The sequence below is a fragment of the Ruditapes philippinarum genome, unplaced genomic scaffold (genome assembly GCF_026571515.1).
Source record: "Ruditapes philippinarum isolate M1 unplaced genomic scaffold, ASM2657151v2 ctg5268_1_1_1_1, whole genome shotgun sequence".
In the NCBI taxonomy this organism is placed as follows: domain Eukaryota; kingdom Metazoa; phylum Mollusca; class Bivalvia; order Venerida; family Veneridae; genus Ruditapes; species Ruditapes philippinarum.
In genome coordinates, this window is record NW_026863941.1 from 147,120 (window position 1) to 173,274 (window position 26,155).

Genomic DNA, 26,155 nt, shown 5'->3' on the forward strand with positions numbered 1-26,155 from the left:
TCGTTCTTGTACAGTATCGCAATACATTACATAGTTTACAATTGGTTTTAAGGGGCTATAGTTGCAAAGATGCAGGTTACCGCTGTAAATAACAATATACGTGCAATTACTTTTGGCCGTTGCATAAATAAAACAATGAATACAACACAACGGAAAACAACGAAGTTTCTATAGTAAATGCTATTAATTAAGATGGCACGTATACATTCGTTGTTTTTTTTTTCTTTTTTGGGGGTGGGGGTATTTTTTGTTTGTGTAAGTGTTTGTGCGTGCTCGTGCATACGGGGATGTGTTGTTTTTCCATTTTTTAGTTTGTTTCTAGGTATTATAATTAACTCTTTTTTATGTTTCCGTTAAATGACTTCAAAACTAAGTACACAGGATAAGATGGCAAAATAAATGCATGTACACTAGCATACAACTTGTTTTGTCCAGATATGTCACTTATGCCTGTTCAAATTAATCATATTATGTTCAATAAATTGAATTCAACATCTTCAAAAAGACAATCGCTAATAATAACCGTCATTTTATAACTTTAAAATGCCTGCGGGTGCGAGATGTGTGATGGATATTTCATTATGTTTTCCTTCATCAACTTCCGGGAAGACCTGAGAATGCATAGAATAGCCACGGTGTTAGTATAGAGTCAGATACTGCAAGAAGTGGATTAGAAAAGAGGTTAAAGATGAAAAAGACTGGGAAAAAGAATCAAGATGCTATAAATGGGTAAATACTTTTTTTTCAGTTGGTAGGCCTATACATGTATTTAATAAGTGTAATTATATAATGATAAGTTTGAGTAAATTTATTTCGTATTATTACTACAGTTCACAACAGGCAGTGTTTTTTACGTGCATTACGTGCATGATTTTGATAAAATCCTGTATGAACTTCATGAAAACCCGCTTTAAAAAGTCTATTGTTACTGCGAGGTTTTCATTACTAGACAGATAATTCTTAAGGCTCAGAAATGCGTTTTTACGTCTTACAAGTGTCGTCGGTATACGCAGTGACATGTAGTAACTATCTGATTAATGTTATATGGACCCTGGTGATATTTTTTTTCGCACATATTTGTAATTTCATAATTATGTATAGTACGCAAATGTAATAATTTAATGCAAATGGGATATGGTAGTAGTATAGAATATGATGGTTCCGGGACACTTTGAAGCCTAAAAAAGTGTTTATCTATCAAACCAAAGGGTAAGACAGCTCGACATAGCTTACCCATCAACCCAAAAAGTAAGACAGCTCGACATAAAACCCCATTTTATTGATTTAAGAACACCCTCAGGCCAAAAACCCCCCGGAACCATCATATTCTATACTACTTCATAAATAGAATACAGGCGGGAACCGACGAGTCCTTTTTTATAATTAAAATATATATAAATGAGTTTACAAAAACAAATATATTGTTTAAAAGAACGAACATACACCGATAATGTAAATCCTCAATATGTTACAACAAAAAACGGAAGATTAATGATAAAAGCCGCGTGTGCTTCATGCGGTAAATTGAAATCTAAGTTTGTAAAACAAGGCGGTTCAATAGATATTCATAAAGCTATGTTACCTTTGTTGCCTAAAAAAGGTTTAACTCTTCCTGGATATAACTATTGCGGACCAGGTAACCCACTGGTTAATGGATCACCCGTTAATCAGTTAGATGAAGTATGTATGAATCATGACTATTGTTACGATAGTGGTCTAAGTAAAAGTGAGTGTGATAAGAAAATGTTATCTGATTTAAAGACAACTAAATCAAAAACTATTGGTGAAAAACTAGCAAAAAATTTAGTAGTAAAGCCTGTTATAAATATGAAATATAAACTTGGTTTGGGGCAAACACGAAATTCAAAAAACGGAAGAAGGGGGCAAAGCAGTTGGCAGTTGATAAGCGCAACATGCGACTTACCCCCGAAGTAACATGGAACGTTAAATTAGCCAATGAATTACACAGACCAATCAAACGGAAGTTTCCAAAACGGAGAGTTATAGTAAATGATGTAGATGATACTTGGTCTGCTGATTTAGTTGATATGCAAGCCTTTTCTAAAGATAACAAAGGAATAAAATACTTATTAACAGTTATTGATGTGTTTAGCAAGTATGCTTGGGCTGTTCCGATAAAAAATAAAACTGGTGATTCTGTTACAGAGGCTTTTAATGAAATAGTTTCTGGTGGCAGAAAACCAGAGAATTTGTGGGTTGATGAAGGAAAGGAATTTTATAATAAAACTTTTCAATCATTCTTAGATAAAAATACAATAAACATGTACCACACATTTAATGAAGGCAAAGCTGTGGTTATCGAACGTTTCAATAGATCCCTGAAGCGAATAATGTGGAAATACTTCACCTCTAATAATACTTATACTTATTTAAATGATTTACCAAAAATGTTAGAAAAATACAACAGCACAAGACATAGTAGTATAAAAATGTCACCTAAACAAGCGAGCAAACAGTTAAATAAAGGTAATGTTTATTTTAATTTATATGGTGATTTAAAAGTATCAAAAAGTAAGGCTAAATTTAAGATTGGAGACCGTGTTCGTTTAAGTAAAATTAAGAGACATTTTGAAAAAGGATATACACCAAATTGGACAGAAGAAATATTTACAATTGATGGAATTCAAAATACAAACCCAAGAACATATACTATCAGGGATTTAAATAATGAGCTGGTCCAGGGTTCATTTTATGAACAAGAACTGATGCCAACTAAACAAGAAGTTTTTAGAATAGAAAAAGTTATAAAGCGTGACTATAAGAAAAAACAAGCACTAGTTAAATGGAAAGGTTATTCTGATAAATTCAATAGTTGGATAAAGATGCCAAAAATAATAAATGCTGAAATAATATAATGAGTAAACAAATTGAAAATCTTGATGAACTAATAGATTATTTAACAAGACTTGCATCAGCATATAGAAAAAGTTATAAATTTTGTGGAAGGGTAAGCGTAGGACTTCAAATAACAGCAGGTATTTTAGGTTGTTCAACTGCACTTGCACTTATTCCCGCCATACCTATATTTGTAGCTTTAGTAGGAGCTTTACCTTCAGTAGTTACTATATTAGCTAACAAACTCAAAGTTGCAGACAAAAAAACTATTTTAAAATTACATTATCAAAAAGTTAAACAATTAATTACTGAAGCGCGGATTGGGAAGGTAACCTCCACAAGTTATGATGGACAGAAAGTTATCGAAGATATCTTTACAAAACTATTAGAAATAGAAAAAGATACAAATTATACAACACCTTTGGAAATTTATATGAAAGAATATAAGCTAAATGGTTATAAAGAAACCTCTTAAAATATCTTTTATAGCTAGTGCGTTAGCTTGCGTTAGCTTGCGTTGTAAAAATGTGAAGTTTTTTTCTTTAAGCATGTTATATAATGAATAGATTAAATAACAGTATGGATACAAAATGCGATTTTTTTGCATATTATATACAAAAATCAGAACTCTTAAAATTACCAATATTATTTAATAAAGTTAGAAAGAATAGAAACATTTTAAGAGCCAATATTACTAAATTAACTAAAGAAGAAGTAAAAGAAAATATACGATTTAAATTAGAAACAATTATAGAGCCTTACCTTTTTAGAACAAAAAAACTTTATGAATGGAGTTGCGGTTGTTTATTTCCTGTAGAGGAAAATAGTGATATTTTATGCGATTGTCCAAGACCTAATCATAATAATTATCGTAATAACCCTAAACCGGTTATAGCAACTTATATACCTCCAAACGGAGATGGTGAAGATTCATATTATCCTTCAATTTATGCCGCATCTAAAGATCTTGGTGTCAATCCTGGTTTAATATCAATGTGCTGTAACAATTTAAACAGAGTAAAGACCGGAACAGCAAAATTTAATGGGCATATTTTTAAATATAAGTTTAGATATGCTTAAAGATATTTTCTAATACTAAAATGCTTAAAACTATTTTTTGTTCCATTATATAATAATATAATAGAATAAAAAATGAATAAACTAGCCTCGCAACTTAATCCTCGCGCTTTAAACTTTCTAAATATCGAGAATATAATTCAATACTATCGTTTAATTGTGTTTCAAAATCATCATATCCTTTTAAGGCGGCTTTGCATTTCTTACATATCTCTTTTAAATCGGTAATAACGTTGCATAAGCTAAATTGTTCTTTGTTATCATGACATTTCGCTATATTTATTTCGCTGCTATCAAGTATCTCCGTTAATATAGGAGTCATTCTTTCTTTATCTATACCGATTTCGACCTTCTTTTGTTTACAAGAGCTTATAATTTCTTTACAATAATTAATAGCTTTTTCTATCCCTTTTTTAAAGTCTTTATTCATTTTTATTTTTTCCTCATATCGTTTTACTCTTAACACTTCGTCGATAAAGTAAAACTCATCGCTAATACTGTTAAAAAACAATTTACTATATAAGTTAATGTTATTGTATTCACCCATCTCTTTATATAATCTTATTTAGAAAAAAAAAGATTTCGTTTATTAAACGCACTACTTTATAATAAAAAGTTTCTTTATTTTTGTTCTTCTTTTAAGATATAAGTTTAGATATGCGTAAAGATTGTGCTTAAAGATATTTTCTAATACTAAAATATAGATATGGAAATTGAGCGATCTCCAAATCAATATTTTAAGAAATTTGAAATTAAAATTTCATATAAATATGATCCGAAAAATCAACTTTATTTCACTTTAAAAGATGCTTTTGAATTACTTCAGTTAGAACTTCGCAATTTAAAAGGCATAAAAATAAATGTTCTTTTAAAAATAACTTTTGCGAAAATTAGTCAAGAAGATATAATTTACAAATCAGCTTATTTTCATTCAAAACCTTCAATTATCATAGATAAATCTGAATTAAATGACACTTTAAGACATGACTTTGATGAAATAATAAATAAGATTGGTAATTGGATTTCAGAAGGTAGTGGATGGAGAATAGAATCAGTTGATGCACATTATATCAACAGATATAAATACACACCTCTTTCTGCTTCAAGTTACTTTGAATTACCCAAAGAATTACAGAATGCAAAGAAAGGATTAATTAATATAAAAAATAAAGATAAAGAATGTTTTAGATGGTGTCATTTAGCTTATAAATTCCCTGTAACTACACATTCTGAAAGGGTTAGTAATTATAGAGGGCATGTAGATGAATTAGATTATACTGAAATAAAATTCCCTGTCACAATAAATCAAGTACCCAAAATAGAAATTCGGAATAATATTTCATTTAATATATTTGGTTACGAAAACAAAAAAGTATTTCCGTTATACATATCCAGATATAATTATTCAGACAAGTGCGATATGTTATTACTTTCCAAAAGTAAAACAACGCATTATGTTTGGATAAAAGATTTTAATCGATTACTCTTTAACAAAACAAAACATGCCAATCGAAAACATTTCTGTAAATCCTGCCTACAATGCTTTTCCAAGGAAAGAATATTAAATGAACATAGGCCAAACTGTTTAGCTATTAATGGTACTCAAGCTATTACAATGCCAAAAAAGGGATCACAAGTTAAGTTCAAAAATTATCACAAACAATTATTGGCACCTTTTGTAATTTATGCTGATTTTGAGTCTATAACTCGAAAAGTAACTACTGCTTTACCATCATCCAAATCCTCATTTACTGAACCATATCAAGAGCATATAGACTGTGGATATGGTTATAAATTGGTCTGTTGTTACGACGATAAACATACTAGACCAACTCAAGTTTACAGAGGACCAAATGCAGTTTATAAATTTATTAAAGCTATTCTTAAGGAAGAGGAATATTGTATGGACACTTTGAAAGCATATTTTAACAAACCTTTAAAAATGACAAAAGAAGATGAGGCGTTATTCAAAAAGCAAACTTCTTGTAATATCTGCGGAAAAGAATATGAAAAAGATGATATTCGAGTTCGTGACCATTGCCATATAACGGGAAAATTTAGGGGAAGTGCTCACTCAGAGTGTAATATTAATTTTATACTGACACGCAAAATTCCTGTTATATTTCACAATTTAAGAGGTTATGATAGTCATTTTATTATGCAACAAATAGGAAAATTTGAAAAGAAAATTGATGTTATTCCTAACAATATGGAAAAATATATGGCATTTATGATAAGCAATTTGATTTTCATTGATAGTTTTCAATTTATGTCGCAGTCATTAGATAACTTAGTGAAAAATATTCCAGAATTTAAGTTTTTACCTCAAGAATTTGATAACTTACTGAATTATGAATTACTCAAAACAAAAGGTGTTTATCCATATGACTTCATGGATTCTTTTGAGAAATTTGAAGAAACAAAGTTACCCTCTCAAGAAGAATTTTATTCTGTTTTAAATGAGGCACATATATCTGACAGCGAGTACACCCATGCTAAAAATGTTTGGGAAAAATTTAAAATAAAAACAATGGGAGAATATCATGACCTATATTTGAAAACGGATGTTTTACTTTTAGCTGATGTTTTTGAAAATTTTAGAAAGACATGTTTGGAATACTACAAGCTTGACCCTTGCCACTATTTTAGCAGCCCAGGTTTAGCTTGGGATGCAATGTTGAAAATGACAGGAATAAAATTAGACTTAATTTCTGATATTGACATTCATCTTTTTATTGAAAAAGGTCAGAGAGGAGGAATAAGTTATATTGCTAATCGTTACAGCAAAGCAAACAATAAGTATATGAAAGATTATGATAAGGATTTACCATCTAAATGCATAATGTACTTAGATGCGAACAACCTCTACGGTTGGGCAATGAGCCAGCCTTTACCCTCTGGGAATTTTAAGTGGATCACTCAGAAACAATATAATAAATTAATCGCAAAAGGTAAAACAAACTTCATTATAGAATGCGACTTTGAATATCCGGATGAATTGCATGATCTTCATAATGATTATCCTTTAGCTCCTGAAAAGATTGTTATACCTGATGAATGGCTTTCAAAGTATAGTAATAACATTAAAAACAAATTTAATATAGGAAAAAGTAATGTACGTAAGCTTGTCCCAACTTTAATGAAAAAAGAAAACTACGTGACCCACCATAGAAATCTCGAACTATATGTTCAACTCGGGTTGAAAATAACAAAGATTCACAGAGTGTTGACTTTTGATGAAAGTCCTTGGTTGAAAGAATACATTGATTTCAACACGCAGAAAAGATCTCAAGCAAAGAATCCATTTGAAAAGGATTTTTTCAAACTAATGAATAATTCCGTTTTCGGCAAAACAATGGAAAATTTAAGAAAAAGAGTTAACATAAAATTAACTCATGATGAAAATGTGCTGTTGAAATACATAGCAAAACCTTCATTTAAATTTGCAACAATGTTTAACAAAAGCTTATATGGTATCAATAGAATAAAAGAAACATTATTATTGAATAGGCCAACCTATTTAGGAATGTGTATTCTTGACTTATCAAAATATTTAATGTATGATTTTCATTATAACTACATTTTAGAAAAGTACAATTACCAAAAATGTAAACTCCTTTTTACTGATACAGATTCGCTTTGTTATGAAATAGAAACAGAAGATGCTTATGCAGATTTTAATGAGGATAAAGACTTATTTGATAACAGTGATTATGATCCAGAATCAAAGTTTTATTTTGATGCAAATAAAAAAGTAATTGGAAAGTTTAAAGATGAAGCCGCTGGAATTCCTATAGTTGAATTTGTCGGACTTCGGTCTAAAATGTATTCATACTTATTAGAAAATGAAGTTAACGTTAAGAAATGCAAAGGCATAAAGAAAAGCGTTGTAAAGAAAAATATAGTACATAATAATTATAAGGAGGCATTGTTTGATTCAACTCAAAAATATCACGAATTTAAAGTTATTCGGTCAAATAAACACGATATATATTCTTATGTTGTAAATAAAATATCTTTGTCATGTTATGATGATAAAAGATATATTCTTGATAATGGCATCAATACTCTAGCTTATCAGGACAAAGCTCCATAAATTGTTAATTGAATATTCTTTACATTTAAACCTTCGATAAAAATCTCATCATTTGTTTTAAATTTATCAGCATAGGTAATTGAAACTGATTCATTCCTTCTGTTGTTCTCTGTCTTATAACTCTGAAGAATTTTCGAGTTTCTATCTTTCAATAACAATCCACATTGTCCTTTGTTAACTTTTATCGCATCAATTATTACAATTAGCGTGCAATTTTGTTTAATTTCTACTTTATTTCCATTTTGAATTAAAGACTGACTTCTATTTATAACTATCCATTTAAATAATCCGCCATCTTCAGTATTTGATGACAGGAATAAAGGAGATTTCGGTTTTGTATAACGGAGATTTATTTTCTCATTTATATTATTAAAAATACCCATTTATATTAATTTGTTAGATAGAATCTTGCATAACTTCCAGCTTCAATAGTCCATTCTTTATAATTTCTAGTAAAAAATATAATGATATCCCCTTTTTTAAATTTCGTTTTAAATTTATCATTGTACTGATGCAATGAATCATCTTTTTTAGGAAAAATGCTATGATTACTTATGCCATGTTCATGCTGCCAGACTATCATTATTAAAGGACTATAAACAGTAGAGTGAACATTAACATTGTCAAAGATCATATTTATTTCAAGAACATACTCTCCGTCCTCTAAAATTTCAAGTATGTCTTCTGATTTATTATCAGGATTTAATGCTATGAAATTTTTGTAATCTATAATCCTGCTAGCTATTATTCCGAACATTATGAAGAAATTTTTACTGCCCTCTATAGTTCTTGCTAATTGTTTATCTTCAAAATCATAAACTTCCATATTGAAACCCTCGATATTTATATAATCCATACTCACATGCAGTTGTTTGTTATTATAATATCCAAAAAGAAACACTTCACGGCTTACTGTTGTAATTCTTTTTTCTAACTTTTTATATCCTTTCTTAAATTTAAGAATCACTTCAGCTAGATCATCGAGTCTCTTTGTAGTAACAACATCTAGATCATCGAGTCTCTTTGTTGTGCCTGTTTTTATTTCACCCAGAGCCTCTCCCAAAGAATTTATATTTTTTGTAATTTTAGTGTCCAAATTATTAATATTGTCTTCCAAGATTTTTGTTAAATCAAACAGTGATTTATAATTTTCACTATGACGCTTATCAACACTATCAACTACATTTTGAAGTTGGCTTTTAAAATGTTCCATGGTCTTTTTAAGATCATCTAGTTTAAAATCTTGACCATCACTTCTTGTAGAAGCAGACTTTTCTAGCTCGGCTTTGTATTCAGCAAATTTACTTAAAAAGTTATCCAATAGGTCTTTATTTCTTTTCGCTGTTGCATCATTAAGGTTGTTTATTTCTGTCCTGATTTCTAATTTATACATATTCTTTAATTTGTTTTCAGCTTCGGTAATACTCTTTTTCAATTCATCGTGTTTAATCATATTTTCCGTTAATTCTTTTATCTGTTCTTGAACAATACTAATGTTTTTAGCTAATTCTTGTTTGGTGTGTTCATCTGATTCGTCGAGTGCTTTTGATATTTTTGATATTTCATCACCAATTATGATATGTAAATCAATTATTGTACGCGAATTCTGATCAAGGTCTTTTTTTAGTTGTTTGATATTATCGCGTTCAGTTTGTAGTAACTTCTGTATTTCTTTGATAGATTCAAGGTTATAATTTGAAACTAAATCTTGAACTTTTCTATAAACAAATCTCCTTGAAACTGCATCATTTGGTTTGTCAGGACTTCCTAAATTGATTATTTCATTGCCACCCATATCTAACGGTTTATTCATTTTATTGTTTTCTATTGAGTTTCTATTAAGATACGATTCCATTTCCTGTTTAAGTTTTTTAAATTGACTTATACTTGCATAGTCAGTCAGGTCAAGATCAAATTTGATCTTACTGATGCTTTCTGATTGGTTTCTTTGTTTAACATTATTAAAAATTCCCATTATATATAATTTATTCCTCAATTATCTCTAGTAATTTCCCCAGTAAAATTTCTTTTACAAAATTTGTTTGGTTTGTCAATATACAAGAAACTATATTTCTCCTTTGTTGCGTTTTGGTAAGAATCCCGATCAATTAATTGTTCCCTACAAATCATATCATTTTCACGTTTACTTGGACTGTCAAATAAAATATAATGTGAACAGTTAATCCGAATATCCTTTGGTGTTTTATAGTAAGACTGACTCAAATAGATAACACAGCAGTTCTTATGACGTCCTTGCATAAAGTATTTTGTTATTTCTTTTTGATCTTCGCAAATAAAATCATCAAATATTACTATATTTTGTTTTGATGAGTCAATATCATCAAGATCAATGATGTCTGAATTTGATAAGTATAGAATATCCTCTGGTTCTACTTTAATCTTTTTGGCAATTGCATTGAAAGAATCTATTAAGTCTCGATATTTTGATTGTTCCAAGTTTTTTGAATAGAGGTATAATTTATCGTAATAAACTAATGGTTCCCTTAGCATGTGTATAAGAGTGTTTGTTTTACCTGATCCTGAACATCCACATATAAGCATTCTAAAACATGAGTCTGGCATATAGGAATATAATTGCTTAAAGTTATTATCATAATATCTTGATTTTCTATATTTTTCATAATTAGGAATTTCCATTATATATAACTAATCTTACATTATCTTACATTATCTTACATTATCTTACATTATCCTACATTATCCTACATTATCATACATTATCTTACATTATTATATAAATGTTATCAAAACTAAAAGAAATGACAAAAAAAAAGATTGAATCTGAACAAAAAATTAAACATATACGTAATCAAATTATTGAAGATAAAATAAGAAAGCGTGCAAGCAGGGAAATGTATACAGAAATTTACAAACCAATCACTGAAACCTTAGAAGATCAAAAAGAAACCTTAGAAGATCAAAAAAAAGAAACATTGTTTAGTCTGTTAAAAGCATTGCCTGGTCTAAAAGACGAATTGGCATTACTTCCGAGGCGATTTGTTGAAAAGATACAAGAAGCTGAAGCTCTAAAAAAGATACAAGAAGCTGAAGCTCTAAAAAAGATACAAGAAGCTGAAGCTCTAAAAAAGATACAAGGAGCTGAAGCTCTAAAATTGTTTGAAGAAGAAGCACCAGGAACATTACCCCCTCCAATTACAATTGAATCACCGCCTTCATTAGGGGAAAAAGATAATAGTAGTGAGGAAGAAGATAATAGTAGTGAGGAAGAAGATAATAAGAGGAAAGAATTTAAAGTTAATTTAAATAAGCAGGTTGATCTAGATTTATTAGACGATACATATAACACACCACAGGAGATTTTTGATTTTTATCATACTAAGTCCGATAATCCTGATGAGAAAATGACTCGTGAAGAAATAATGGAAATAATTGATAGTGCATTAGATGATATAAGAAAGTATAGTAGGAAGGTATCAGGATTCACGAGAAGGAAACATGCACTCACAACAAAAGAAAAAGAAACGAAAGAATTTTATCGCAGAAAGGCAGATAATTATATAAACTACAGAAATACATTAAAAGATATTCTTTCACAAGATAAATATATGGGAAAAGGTTTGAATAAAGGAATTAGACATTCCTTGAATAAAGGAATTAGACATTCCTTGAATAAAGGAATAAGGAATTCATATAAAGTTTCTCGAGATGGGCAATATGGTAATTTATCTATTAATCTACATAAACTGTATGGTCAAAATATATTAGTAGCGAAAGATAAGAACACTGGGAAAGAGGTAATGAACACAAAGGTAGATGATGATTTTATTGATTTAATAAATAAAAGATATGATAAAAAGAAAACATATTCCTTACATTCAAGAAAAATATTTCAGGATTTAACAGAAAAATCAAAACTACCATTTAACAAGAGATCTATGAAATTTAAAAAGGTAATAACAGGATCAGGCATTTGTGCTTGTGATCCAAACGAATTAATGAATGATTTAAAGTTAATTTGTGGTTCGATTGATGCTGGAAATAATAATCCAGAGTTAACAAATGAAGGCATTCGCATTATCGATTCATTATTAAAACTGAAGGTATTAAGTCCGGAACAACATGAAAAATTATATAAAAAGTACTTTATATAATGGAACAAAAAATTGTATTAAGTTCTGAAGTGGTTCGAAATAATAATAATAATAAAAATACACCAAGTGAATTCACAGTAAGATTTAGTCGTCCTTTAGTTTTAGATAAAAATAAAAGATATATTGTTGGATTAGACTCAATAAATTCAATGACTTACTCTTGGCATAATATAAGTGATGAATATGATAATAAGAGAATTCGCTATAATAATGGTAAGGAATGGAAAGACATTTTCTTTACAAATGGTTCTTATTCTTACACAGATATCAATAATTACATAAGAGAAACATTAATAAGTAATAATGATTTCGATGGTGCTTCTGCCATAGCACCTATAAGTTTAGAATTTGATTTGAGTAGTTTTAAAATTCTAATATCACTTATGGATAATTTTTCATTAGATTTTACACTGTCAGAATTTTGTAAACTTCTTGGTTTTAAAAAGAAAAAAGTAAATAAAACAGAATGGGGAGCTTTAACACCAAATATAACTAATTCTGTGGATACAATTTATATACATTGTGATCTGATTGATAATTCACTTGTTGATGGAGAATTTGGTGATGTGATATATGCATTGAGTACTGCGGATTTAACAAGAGCTTATCCTTTTACAAAAGAACCTATTAGGGTTGGTTATTCTGAAATTAATAGAAATATTATAAATTCGATAAAAATATATATTACAGATGTGTTTGGTAGAAAAATTAATTTTAATGAAGTAGAAACAAGTTTTACATTAATTATAAAAGAAATGTAAATTATATAATGCACAAAAAAGTATATGATGAAAATAGTGGAGTATATATTCATGTTGATAATTGGACGGGAGAAGGTATCTCCTCGCGTGCAGGAGGTTTTTTTGACACTTTATTTTCTTCTGTAGGTAAAAAAGTATTAGAAACTGTAGGTAAAACTGCTATTGAAAGTGGCGCCAAAAAGGTGGGAACTGAAGTCGGAAATTTAGCTGCTGATAAAATAACAGGTGTATTTAAAAAGAAGAAACAACCTCCGCCAGTTGGCGATAAAATTGTAAAAGAATTAAGAAAGAAGGATACTGAGGACATAAATTTACAAATAAATGAATTGTTATCTGGATCAGGAAGACGAGATATAAATTTACAAATAAATGAATTGTTATCCGGAAGGCGATTATTTAAAAAAGATATATAATATATATGTTTCGATCAAAACAATACTGTGAAAGATATGAAAAAACACCTATTCGATTAGATACACCTTTAATAACAATCCTGGACAATAACGTCACCCAGCAGAAAAATGGATATAGTTTTACTATAGATGATAGATCTTCATATTATGATTGGTTCAATGGGTATTTTGAGGTAAATTTTAAAATAAATAAACTGGCAAACGGAGCTAATTATGATAATGCTGATCAAATTGCTGTAATAAACAATGCAGCTTCATTAATTGATCAATTAGTTATAAAACAAAATGGAAAGAATGTATATGATTGTTATAACTTATATAGGGTTGTGAATGTAAGAAATTTAGTTGAATTAACAAAAGATTATGCAGAAACAACTGGGACAAATGAATTAATTGCTTTGGATTCTACAAATGTAGCTGAATCTAGAGCTAATCAGGCTGGATTTAATAAAGGTTTTGCTGCAAGAAAATTATTAGCTCAAGGAGGTAATGAAATTAAATGTAAAATCCCTTTAAACAATTATTCATTTTTTCGGAGTTTAGAGACAAATATGTTGCCCCCTAGCCAAATTCAAATTACATTACAATTAACAAACGACGATGAATTAATCCATAGGGCAGCTGGAGTTGATAATGGAAGAGTTATAGTTACTAAACTTATCTTATGGGTTCCTCGGTTAATCTTTAACGCTGAAGGATATAGTTTGATTTCTGAACATTATTTGAAAGCAAAAAAGTGGAACTATCTTCGAGAAAGGGTCACACAATCATCTGATATAGAACAAAGCAATATTATTTTTAGAATAACAGCTGGTGTAATGAATCCTAAACATGTGTTTGTTTATTTACAAAGAGCTAATAAAAGTAATTCACAAGAACAAAACCCTCATTTATTAGATACTTTTAAAGTAAATGCTAATAATAGAAATTGTACTTTGCAATCTTGTCGTCTTGAAGTTGGAAATGGTGTTTTTTACCCCGAAACAGAATATTCTAGTATAACGAGAATATATGACGATGTAATAGATTATTTTCACAAACAAAATGATAAAAATACTGGGTCCCTTTTAAATATATCAAACTTTGAGGGTTTGTTTGGATTCATTCATTTTAACTTGGAATTTAAAAAAGAAGAAATTGCATCTGATCCCAAGCATCTTACATTAGATGCAAAATTAAATGTACCGCCAGCTGCAGCTATTTGTGTCTATGCCATTGTAATGTATGAAGAAACAGTTCAATTAAATACTATTGGAAATGAAATTGTTATTGTTTAAGACAGACGTCTTTGATGAAAAAAAAAATAATTATATAAATTATATAAATGTCTTACGTTGAATATAAAATAAATTTATCAGAAGGACAAAAGCACAAACTTGCGAAATCATATAGAGATAAATGCCCGTATACTTTAAGATTGAAGTATGAAGATTTAAATGGTACTTTCCCAATACTTTTAACACAGACACAAATAAATAAAATTGATAGGGCTAAACAGAATAAATCTGGCTTAGAAATTAAGATATCGCGGGAACAAATGCGCAGTCAAGGCGGTTTTCTTAACACTTTAATTCCGTTTATTACAAAATTGGCTCCAAAAATATTAGCCCCTTTAGGTGTTGGAGCATTAAGTGGTTTGGCTAGCACTGGTGTAAGTAAAATACTTGGAAACGGTATGGTATCTGTAGCAAGAAATAAAAGAAATAAAATATTACCATTTATTACACCACAGCAAAGAAAACAATTAATGAATGACGGGGTAATTAAGTTAAATAACAAGCAACGGCAAGATGGTGGTTTCCTTGGTATGTTAGCAGCATCTCTAGGAATACCTTTAATTACATCATTATTAAGTGGCAAGGGTTTACAGGTTGATGCACAACGAGTTCCATATAGACGAATTCCCAGGGTAAAAAAAAAATAAAATTCCTGAACAAACCATTATCTAACTTTGAAATAGAACAATGGGTAAAACAACTTGGTATTCAAAACTTTCAAGGCGTCTTCAGTAGAAATAATTTACCTTCTAATAGTAAAGAATGCGGGATAATAAATTTAGATGACTTTATTGGACCGGGTACACATTGGGTGTGTTATTACAGAAATAATTACTTCGACCCTTTCGGACTTCCTCCACCAAAAGAGGTAATCAGTTACATTCCAGGTTTGAATTATAACAATATACAGTATCAAGATAAAACAAGTGTGTTGTGTGGTTATCATTGTTTATATTTCATACATTTATTACAACAGAAAGTGCCTTTATATGATATATTATACAAACATTTAAACATCAATAATCAAAAAGAAAATGAACAAACAATAATAAACTATTTCACTAATGTTTAAAAATAGTCAAGCGTTTGCTGACACATAGCTTTATGAATATCTATTGAACCGCCTTGTTTTACAAACTTAGATTTCAATTTACCGCATGAAGCACACGCGGCTTTTATCATTAATCTTCCGTTTTTTGTTGTAACATATTGAGGATTTACATTATCGGTGTATGTTCGTTCTTTTAAACAATATATTTGTTTTTGTAAACTCATTTATATATATTTTAATTATAAAAAAGGACTCGTCGGTTCCCGCCTGTATTCTATTTATGAAGTAGTATAGAATATGATGGTTCCGGGGGGATTTTGGCCTGAGGGTGTTCTTAAATCAATAAAATGGGGTTTTATGTCGAGCTGTCTTACTTTTTGGGTTGATGGGTAAGCTATGTCGAGCTGTCTTACCCTTTGGTTTGATAGATAAACACTTTTTTAGGCTTCAAAGTGTCCCGGAACCATCATATTCTATACTACTTATGGTGAGGGTGGGTAGTGGGATAGGGGGCTTAATTTTTCTTAAGTCTTATGTTGCACGAAATCGTTTATATGTCAATATTTCAAAGAAAAAAACATTGATATGACCAGGAACGTTTATTATACACTTTATTTGAATAATTTAAATATGATCTTGTTTTAATTAATCAGAGCGTTCTTCATTAAACTTTTAATCTAAGTCCCAGAGACAACTCTGGCATAACAAACACGAGATCAATAAGTCAAGAGAGTAATAACTGATTAAAAGTTATATATTTGACTTTTCAGAAAAGATGAAAAAGCGGGTGAAACTGTTCAAAAAGTTCCTGTAAATTTCGGTCTCCAATTTTCCGACTTGTGGGAAAATCCGGAACTTGTATTAACCAATATGGCGACCTCCATCTCGAAAGCCGGTAGAGCAATTCCAGAGTTCCTTTTAGCAAAGTTCCCGTATGTTCAGGCAATATCATTAATCATGCTGTTGGCAGAAAGAGCCCTTAAAATGGAGAAGTAAGTAGTTACAGTATTTTACTTCTTTGCATACATTTCCCCTGTATACAATACATGACAGCTCTTTGTTTACATTACCCCACCCATTTTTTCAAGCTATATGTACAGGTGAAATTCGTCTTGATTTTTTTGTTTTATACAGATTTTTTTCTCAAGGTTGTACAAAATATTAAGAATCAATATCTTATGTGACAACACTTCTTGTTTGAACTTGGTTGAATATAATGTGGTTAAATGAAGGTCTTTAAAATATTGCAGCAATTTAAACAAAGTGCCCCAATTAGGCCAATATTGAATCTGTCCGCAGCAAAATCCATGTTTTAAAATTCCTAACCTATTGCCCTCTAGCAGTCTATCCCATAAGCCTAACCTAACCCTAGAAGTAGTCTGAGTGATTTCGTAGAGAAACATTAATATTGAACAAATAATAGATGTATATTATGTAATTTGTAAAATAGATGTGGTCCAGCTCAAAAATTCATGTGTAGGGTGATTGCCTGTACTGACACTACACTAGGGCCTGTCAGTTGTCATAAAATTTCAACAAGTTGTAAACCATATTCCATATAGGGTTTGCATTTTACTAGTTTTCTGAATTCCAGACAGGGTCACAAAGTTGGGCAATGTCTATCCTCTAGAAGTGAGATTCTGACTGAGTGACACAGAACAAAATATATCAGAATTTATCTTAGGCATGGCAAAATTTTTTGACTGGAAATAAATTTTTTGCTGATTTTCATTTGAAATAAAAAAAAATTTAATATCCTCTGAGGGTTTTTATGTACTAGCCAAAAATCTGTGGAGCAGGACCTTCTCCCCAACCCCAGTCTGTGGGCATGAAAGCAATAGGACTGTAGTTAGCTTCACTCTCTAGTCATCCTGTATTAACAATTTTCCTCACTTTAAAGACTATATATTCAACCCACAATAAGTACATAGAACAATTATAATAGCTGTTGTTATATAATAATCACTTAAACATATTGTTTATGTAGATGGTTAAAGTTTGGGGGACGTAATTATGCGTTTGTTGAAATTTCACCGATGTCTAGCAATAATTAACATTTCAAAGTGTTTATAATTTTCAGGTATCCCCCAATGCATCCCCACCTTATTTATGGGATAGCCGTGGTTTGTTTCATCACCGGGTGCATGATGACAGCTAAAATTAAACTGAGATTTGCTACACTTGTATACTCCTCAGTACTTGTATACCTCACCATTAATGCATACACTAACAGGCAGTTCAACTACTCAAGACATGTTAGGGTAAGTATAATGACTACAGATTTAATGATCAATACTTGAGCCGCGTCATGACAAAACCAACATAATGGGTTTGCGAACAGCATAGATCCAGACCAGCCTGCGCATCCGTGTAGTCTGATCAGGATCCATGCTGTTCGCTATCAGTTTCTCTACTTGTAATAGAGTTGGTAAGCAAACAGCATGGATCCTGATCAGACTGCGAGGATGCGCAGGCTGGTCTGGATCCATGCTGGTCGCAAACCCTCTATGTTGGTTTTGTCGTGACGCGGCTCATATATATGTATGATATATATGAGCTGTCATCAATAGAAATGATATCATTGTATTGTTGATATTTTCCTGTCAATGAATAATCGATACACTTTTAAGAAAATTGATAACATTGACTTAATAATTGAATTCAACCAAAACATAATTCAGAAGCATATTGAAAGCGGTGATAAAAAAAAATGGTCAGCAAATAGCATGCAATGGGCATTTATAAACAAGACACAATCATGTATGAAACATTCTGCTCATTTGTAGAATATTATAGATTTGAAATAGTAACAAGAGAAAAAATGCGTTATTGAACAGGCTTCATAAAAAGAACACTCTTTATAATATTATATTAGTATTGAACTATTGTATATTAATGGGTTATTTAATCCTTAAGTTAATACAAAACTGATAAATATATATATTGGAGTTTGGACAACTACATTTAAATAATAATCAATAAGACAGAATAAATGAAGAAATAATTAAACCCAAGTAAAATAAGTATTGTTGTTATATAACAGAATATTTAGAATATTATTTTCTTTTAGAATCGTATAGCAAGCAGACATGCAGGATGTTTAGGTGTATACTTGATTTATTCATTCATCAAAAGCAACCGACAGTCTAACTTAATACACAGGATTGGAGAACTGTGTATATCAGCGTACCTCCTCGGATCAGCGTATCTAATCAACGAAAGCTATGAAGACAAGCGCGCAGTTCTTGAAAATATCCCTGGCGGGAATTACGCGAGATATTTCTTAACCATAATCTTCACATGTGCTGGACTGTGCTTCATTTCTGGTTATTTCCTAAGAGATATTTCCATGTCGATGGCATTCTTGATCGGTGCGATAACAATTTTAGTGGATATGAAATTCTCGTACTGGTCATATCGTGGAATGGCTTACTGGAACCAGATGAGGATTGTTATAGATAATTTGAACCTGTTGACGGGATTTTTTGTGTTCATGATTCATTATGAAAACATCGCTAGAGCGGATGCGGAAGCAATACAGAGAGCAAAGGAGCAGGAAGAGCAGGAATCTGATGAGGAGCATGATAAGCAAGAGTGAAGTTTTATCATCGCTAAAATATCATCTGTTTGAATCTGGTCAGCAATTTGTCATTAACGTAGCAATGCTCAAAGTGGCTGAATTTTTTTTTTATAACCATCTTAAGAGTGAAATCAAAATGATAAGAATTTTACTTTGCACACAAGGCCATGTATAGCATAAGTTCAAAAATCTTGTGCCACCTTCTTGAAGTTGTATAAAGAAGTGGCAGAGGTATACCTACATTAAATTTTATAAGCTTAATTATGTTAAATTATGTTAACAGGCTTTTTTTAATTGAAAATGATACAAGAAATTAGCCAGTATTAAGTTAATTAATGCAAAAAAAAAATTTTTTTACTCAGAAATCCATTTTTGTGTCGCCTCTACGGAGTAGTGGCGACATATAGGGATCACTTCTCCGTCGTCTGACTGTCCGTCTGTCTGTCTGTCCGTCCGTCCGTCTGTCACAAAACTTGTCCGGACTACTCCTCATAAACTACTGGTGCAATTTCATCCAAACTTTACAAGAATGATCAGTACCAAGTCTAGTTGTGCATATTGTCAGCATTTTCAGTTTCAATGATTTTTGTCAGAGTTATGGCCCTTTAATAATTTTTAATTTTAAAGTTTGTCCGGACTACTTCTCTTATACCACTAATGCAATTTCAATGAAACTTTACAGGATTGATCTGTAGCTCAAGTCCTTGCGCATATTGCAAGGGTTTTCCGGTTGAAGGATTTTTGGCCGAGTTATGGCCCTTTGATAAAAAGGTTTCTTTTTCTGTGTGTTGCCAGATACACAAAAGCTTGTCCGGACTACTCCTCATAAACTACAGGTGCAATTTCATCCAAACTTTACAGAATGATCAGTACCAAGTCTAGTTGTGCATATTGTCAGCATTTTCCGGTTCAATGATTTTTGTTTGAGTTATGGCCCTTTAATAATTTTTATTTTTAAAGTTTGTCCGGACTACTTCTCTTATACCACTAATGCAATTTCAATGAAACTTTACAGGATTGATCTGTAGCTCAAGTCCTTGCACATATTGCACGGGTTTTCCAGTTGAATGATTTTTGGCTGAGTTATGGCCCTTTGATAAAAAGGTGTTTTTTTTCTGTGTGTTGCCAGATACGCAAAAGCTTGTCCGGACTACTCCTCATAAACTACTGGTGCAATTTTATCCAAACTTTACAGGAATGATCAGTACCAAGTCTAGTTGTGCACTGTCTGTCTGTCCGTCTGTCACAAAATTTGTCCCAACATGAAATTGGCCATAATGAGGCAACACATGTGATTACTGATCGCTCTTGTTTTCCAAATATCTTCAAATGTCAAACATGTCTTTGTGTTTTATTAACTGAAAAAACTAGGACTGAACTTTCTGTAATGTGTTGTAAAGTAAGCAAAATGTAAACAAAATAGTATTTTTGACTTCCATACAAAATATTAATTCACTATAATTAAACCAACTGCCATCAGAGCAAAAGAAGCAACAAATAGTTTAACTTTGTGGCAAATGAGTAAATTTTTGGAAACTGTAACAAGACACCAAAAATAAAAAAGTTTCTGAGCAATAAAAATGATTGCCTGTCTAAGGGATAATGGGCCTTTAAGAATATGGAACAAATTTTTTATTATAATTTATCCTGAACAACCCCAATGTTATGTATTTTTTACTTGAGAAGTATTAAGATTTTCACACATTTGTTACTGAATTTATATTATTTTTTAACTTTTCATAGCTCAAATGTTTACCGTTTTCATATTTATAACTGTACTGGTATGTGTATTTATCAACTTTGTTATTTATTTTTGCATAGAACTTTAGTGAACTGTTTGTTATATCTTTTTACTGATCTCTTATACAGGAGGTATCATGTTAACATTTTGTTCAGTAAATGACATCATAGACTTGTGACATCGAAAAAAAAGATAAACTCACCTTTACCCTGTTGAAGGCAAAAGTGATTAGTGTTTTCCACCAGTATAGAGCCAGGCCAGCCTGTACATCTGTGCAGTCTGACCAGGCTCTACACAGTTGTCTGGCCAACTTGAAATTCTCACCTTGATATTCCCTAAAATATATAATGGACAGTTCCAAAATGGAAATTGGAAAAGTCCATTTTAAGAAATTCAGTAGGTTAAGGGTTTAAATTTTGAGGACTGCAGTAAAAGTGCTTCCTTTTGTACAAAAATACAAGTAAATATTCACAGATACCTGTATTTTGTTATATTTGGATAATTTAGTCTTCCACCACATAAACATGCTTTGTATAAAATGAAATCTTTAATATAACTTTAACATTGTTTAATGTCTTTTAATAATGTTTTTTTTTAATCTTAGAATGTTTTTAAGTATCAATTCTCTTTATCTAATGAAAGATATTTGAAATTCACTTTTTATACTAACTTGTAAATGTATATTCTTATTTATGATACATCGATGTCATTATTTTAGTTTACAATTCACCCAGTGTAAAGTGCCTATAATGTAGAAATGTTAAAGATATAATTGAGCAGTGTCATGACAAAACCAACATAATGGGTTTGCGACTAGCATGGATACAGACCAGCCTGCGCATCCGCGCAGTCTGATCAGAATCCATGCTGTTCGCTATCAGTTTTTCAACTAGTAAAAGGGTTGGTAAGCGAACAGCATGGATCCTGATCAGACTGCGCGAATGCGCAGGCTGGTCTGGATCCATGCTGGTCGCAAAACCATTATGTTGGTTTTGTCGTGACACGGCTCATTATTATGCTCATCTTTTTGTAAAATACTTTTATTGCAGAAATTTAAAAAATCTAAAGATTCTTAGCCAATATATCTAATTTGAATAAAAGATTGTACAAACCATGTTTGGAAAGTTGCATTTCCTATAATTGCTCAATTTAAATGCCAGTTTTTTAAAGACACTATGTATTCATACTGTGTTTACATATAGTGTGTAGTGTTCAAAACTTAATATATCTTTTTTGTGTATACTAAAAAGATATTTATTTTACATTTAAAAAAAAAATGTATAGAAATTATCAGTATTTTCAAATATCAAATTTGAGCACAACATATCTTTACCTATGTTTTCTCAATGTCACAATTTCCTATGGTGGAGAACATGTTAATTCCATATTAATTTTGGGGTACTACCATTAGTTTCAATAAAATCCTGAGAGGAGGGGAGGGGTATTTATCACAGGTTTATACATGTAGGTCATGCCAGGTCAAAATATGGAATTCCGTTACCATTAAGATATTCAAATATAGATAGATTTGCTAAACAAAGACATTTCCTTATAATCTTTGAAATCATGTAACTGGTCAAAAAAAAAGTTTAATATAAATATTAAATTACTTTTGTTTCCTGCAATTCTGACATTGAGGCTTTGACCAAAGCACACAGTTTTTTGGTATTCACTGGAATAAGAATCATTAATATAATCATGTTTAATTAATATACACATGTAATTAAAATCGTCCTTGTACCAAATATTTTTTTACATTCCTAAATTTCAGACAGATAAATAACCTTTTGATAGCAAACTATTCTTGCCTTTCTATTTTTCATCTTGGTAAAATCATGTGTATTTTTTATCAATTATGGAAGAAATGTGTTCATGTAATATCTTTGCAATGTATTTATTCTGTATAAAATGAATAAAAATAAAATATATTTGTACATGTTGTAATGTGCTTTTGTTAATAATGTTAATTTATGGGAAATGCTAATTGTACTGCACACAGGTTAGTCTCATATCTGTCCATTTAAGATGTGTTGGGTTAAAGGTTTTAAAGAGACAGCCTTTCAGGAAAACAAGAGCTGTCGGTAGGACAGCACGCTCGACTATTCTAAGTGCTTGATAGTGAAAGAGCTTAATAATGTCAAATTTTTTTAAGTTCACAAAAGGGCTAATTTTTTTTCATAAATTCATGTTATAGGCCTTTTAGAGAGAGTCTAATTATTAGGAGGTATTGGCTTGACTATTCGGAAGGTAATGTCACAAGGGTGTTTTTATTGAGTATAATAATACTAATTACCTATGAATACATAAATTTGATCAGAAAAGGTAGAAAGGCTTGTTATTAAGGATGTTTTTATCAAGTAAATCAGCTCCTTTATTAATATAAATGCCATAAAATTGTCCCAAAAAAAAGGCACAAACCCTTCAGTAGTTATTGAGATAAACAGGCTTACAAACAAAAACTTTACCACATGAAATTTCTAAGTTGAAAAAAGGGGAGAAAAAATAGCCTCAAAAATGCAAAGCTTTGTCAGTGACCCTACAATTTGACCCTAAATGTTCGAAGTTTTAAATAAATATCTTTTAATAGTAATAGAGATATGTAAAATTGTTACTATAAAAAAAGTATTAAATTTCAAGTGAATATCTCAAGCAATAATTGAGATATTTGACTTTACAAAAAAACTTTAACCAAAATTTTCTAAGTTCCCAAGGGGGCATAATTCTGTCATTTTGTGTAGGCAGAGTTATCCAACTTGTCAATCTGATGTACCTTGTTAACTATAACATAAGTATTTTTAAGTTTCTTTTAAAATATCTAAACCATAATTGAATATTTGACTTTAAAAAAAATTTTAAACCAAAATTTTTTCTAATTTAAAAAGGGGGCCAAAATTTTTGTCAATTTTTACAATTTATCCAATTTTTAAAAATTTTAAAAGGGTCCCTTTTTAACTAAAAATAAGAAATTTTTAATTTCTTTGAAAATCTCTAGCAAATCGAGGTTAAAATTTTCCTTTTCAAAAAAATTTAACAAAAAATTTTTTAAGTTCCAAAGGGGGGATAAATTTTTGTCAAAATTTTTAGGCCCGAATTTTTTCCCAAATTGTTTAAAACTGAGTACCTTGTTAAATATAAAATAAATTTAAGTTTCAAGAAAAACTTTTGGGAATAATTGAGTATTTTAATTTACAAAAAATTTAACCAAAAACCGACGCGGGCGCAGACGCCGGGGCAAAACAATATTTCATTTCTTTTGAATAGTCGAGCTAAAAATTAAAAAAAACCAAAATCAGACAGAAACAATATGAAATGTAATAACAAGACATTTTATACTGTTGTTTTTTTTGTTTATTTATTTAATGAATTTTTTATATAAAAACTTGATTAAAGATGAAAAAAATGCATGCATAAGGAATAGTGATATATCACATAGTTTTTACCAGTAAACCTGGACAAAGTTAACAAAAAGGAATGTTCACCAAAAGGAAAAACATTAATTTGTTACTGAAGAATGAAAAATCAACTTACTGATTTTTGTGCAAGAATCAACTAATCTGTTTTTAAAGTATATATCTTTAGGATCCTTGGCGGAGAAATTTGGTTGTAATTATTTTTTAAATATTATATAGCTTATAACTGCTTCCCATAAATGCCCTTGTAAACGGAGGAAACACAAAAAGAACCCCGCCATGAAAAATGACCCTTAACGTTACTCATATTTTAACAAGACATATTCAATTCTTAAAGAAATTCAATTCAATAGCTTTTAAATTAATTAAAATAAAACTTGAAAATTTGCTTGTTAGCTATATATATATACATGTATATATATTCAACATTTTCAAGGATAAAATTCACTTTTTTTTTTTGAACGTCAATGAAAATGAGTCCGCGTCATGACAAAACCAAACATAGTGTGTTTGCGAAACCAGCATGGATCCAGACCAGCCTGCCGCATCCCGCGCAAGTCTGATCAGGATCCCATGCTGTTTGCCATCTTTCTGTACTTATACGTAATAGGGTTGTAAGCGAACAGCATGGATCCTGATCAGACTGCGCGGTATGCGCAGGCTGGTCTGGATTCCATGCTGGTCGCAAAAACCCATTATGTTGGTTTTTGTCGTGACGCGGTCAAATGTAACGTTTTTTTAACGTCATATTAAATGACATTTACGGGTTTGTGGTTTCATGGTGGGCGTTCAAATATTATTATTCTGTTTTTAAGTGCTAGACACAAAGTCAATTTTGAAAATTTTAAGTCGAGGGATAAAGACCCAAAAATTGCTCCCTATTTTCCCTTTCATAAAGTTATAAAACAACTGAATTGCATTGAAAAACCCTTTAAACCCGAATATATTAAGTTTACAAAAAGGGGTTTAAAGCACAGGGTTCAGCACAATTCTATCCCATAAATAGTCAAATTATATAAAAAATCACCCTCTTGTATCAAAAACATAATTACATCTGCTTTTTAAAACTATATAAAATATATACAATGTTGTTTTTGCGCCAGCAGGGATCCAGACATTTTGGCGCAGGGGCCTTTTCTGTAAAGGATCCATGCTTTTCTATCAGTTTCCTCACTTGTAATGTAGGGCTGGTTTAAACGAACCGCATGGATCCTGATTCAAACTCGCGGACCATGCGCAGGGTGGTCTGGATCCATGCTGGTCGCAAAACCCATTATGTTGGTTTTTGTGTGACAACGGCCATATTTTCATAACATAGCCAAAGAAATTTTTCAATTTATACGTAATGGGGCTGGATTAGTAATTTTTTGTCACCTCCATGATCAAAGGGGTGATTATTTTCATATAATTTGAGCCATTATTGGCCATGGACAAATGTGCGATACGCCCTTGCTAATACTCTTTAAAAATATTTCCAAGCCCAGATTTTAGCAGTCTTAATAACACTACCCTGTAAGAATTAAGAGAAGTTCCCATGTAATTCCCCTCGTGGTTAAAAATAATTTACAAATTTGCCACAAAAAAATTTTCAAAGTGATACCTAAAACCCTGATGCCAAGGTGAGTAGGACAATTCCTTCCCTCATTTTCTTGAAAAGTAAAAAAAAAAAAAATCTGTCTAAATTTAAGATACTGAACAAACCTGTATTTGATTTTCCAATCACATCTTATATTATTTACATAATAAGGCATACAAAAATA

At 30.6% G+C, this 26,155-nt stretch overlaps 1 protein-coding gene across 1 annotated transcript; it reads left to right on the plus strand.

Annotated features, from left to right (window-relative positions):
- The first annotated feature begins 642 nt into the window (after positions 1-642).
- On the plus strand, positions 643-21,316 carry LOC132723901 (transmembrane protein 101-like). The gene is made up of 4 exons (XM_060708711.1): positions 643-729; positions 16,435-16,656; positions 17,745-17,925; positions 18,735-21,316. Exons 1-4 carry the CDS (start codon positions 689-691, stop codon positions 19,260-19,262), a joined length of 972 nt encoding a protein of 323 aa, XP_060564694.1. The 5' UTR covers positions 643-688; the 3' UTR covers positions 19,263-21,316.
- The last annotated feature ends 4,839 nt before the right edge of the window (positions 21,317-26,155 follow it).

Bases quoted from the DNA above. Each gene is read 5' to 3' on its own strand.
- LOC132723901 (XM_060708711.1), top strand. From the start codon at position 689: ATGAAAAAGACTGGGAAAAAGAATCAAGATGCTATAAATGG. The intron at 16,657-17,744 runs GTAAGTAGTTAC...TATAATTTTCAG, and splicing joins AGAGCCCTTAAAATGGAGAA to GTATCCCCCAATGCATCCCC. The intron at 17,926-18,734 runs GTAAGTATAATG...ATTTTCTTTTAG, and splicing joins ACTACTCAAGACATGTTAGG to AATCGTATAGCAAGCAGACA.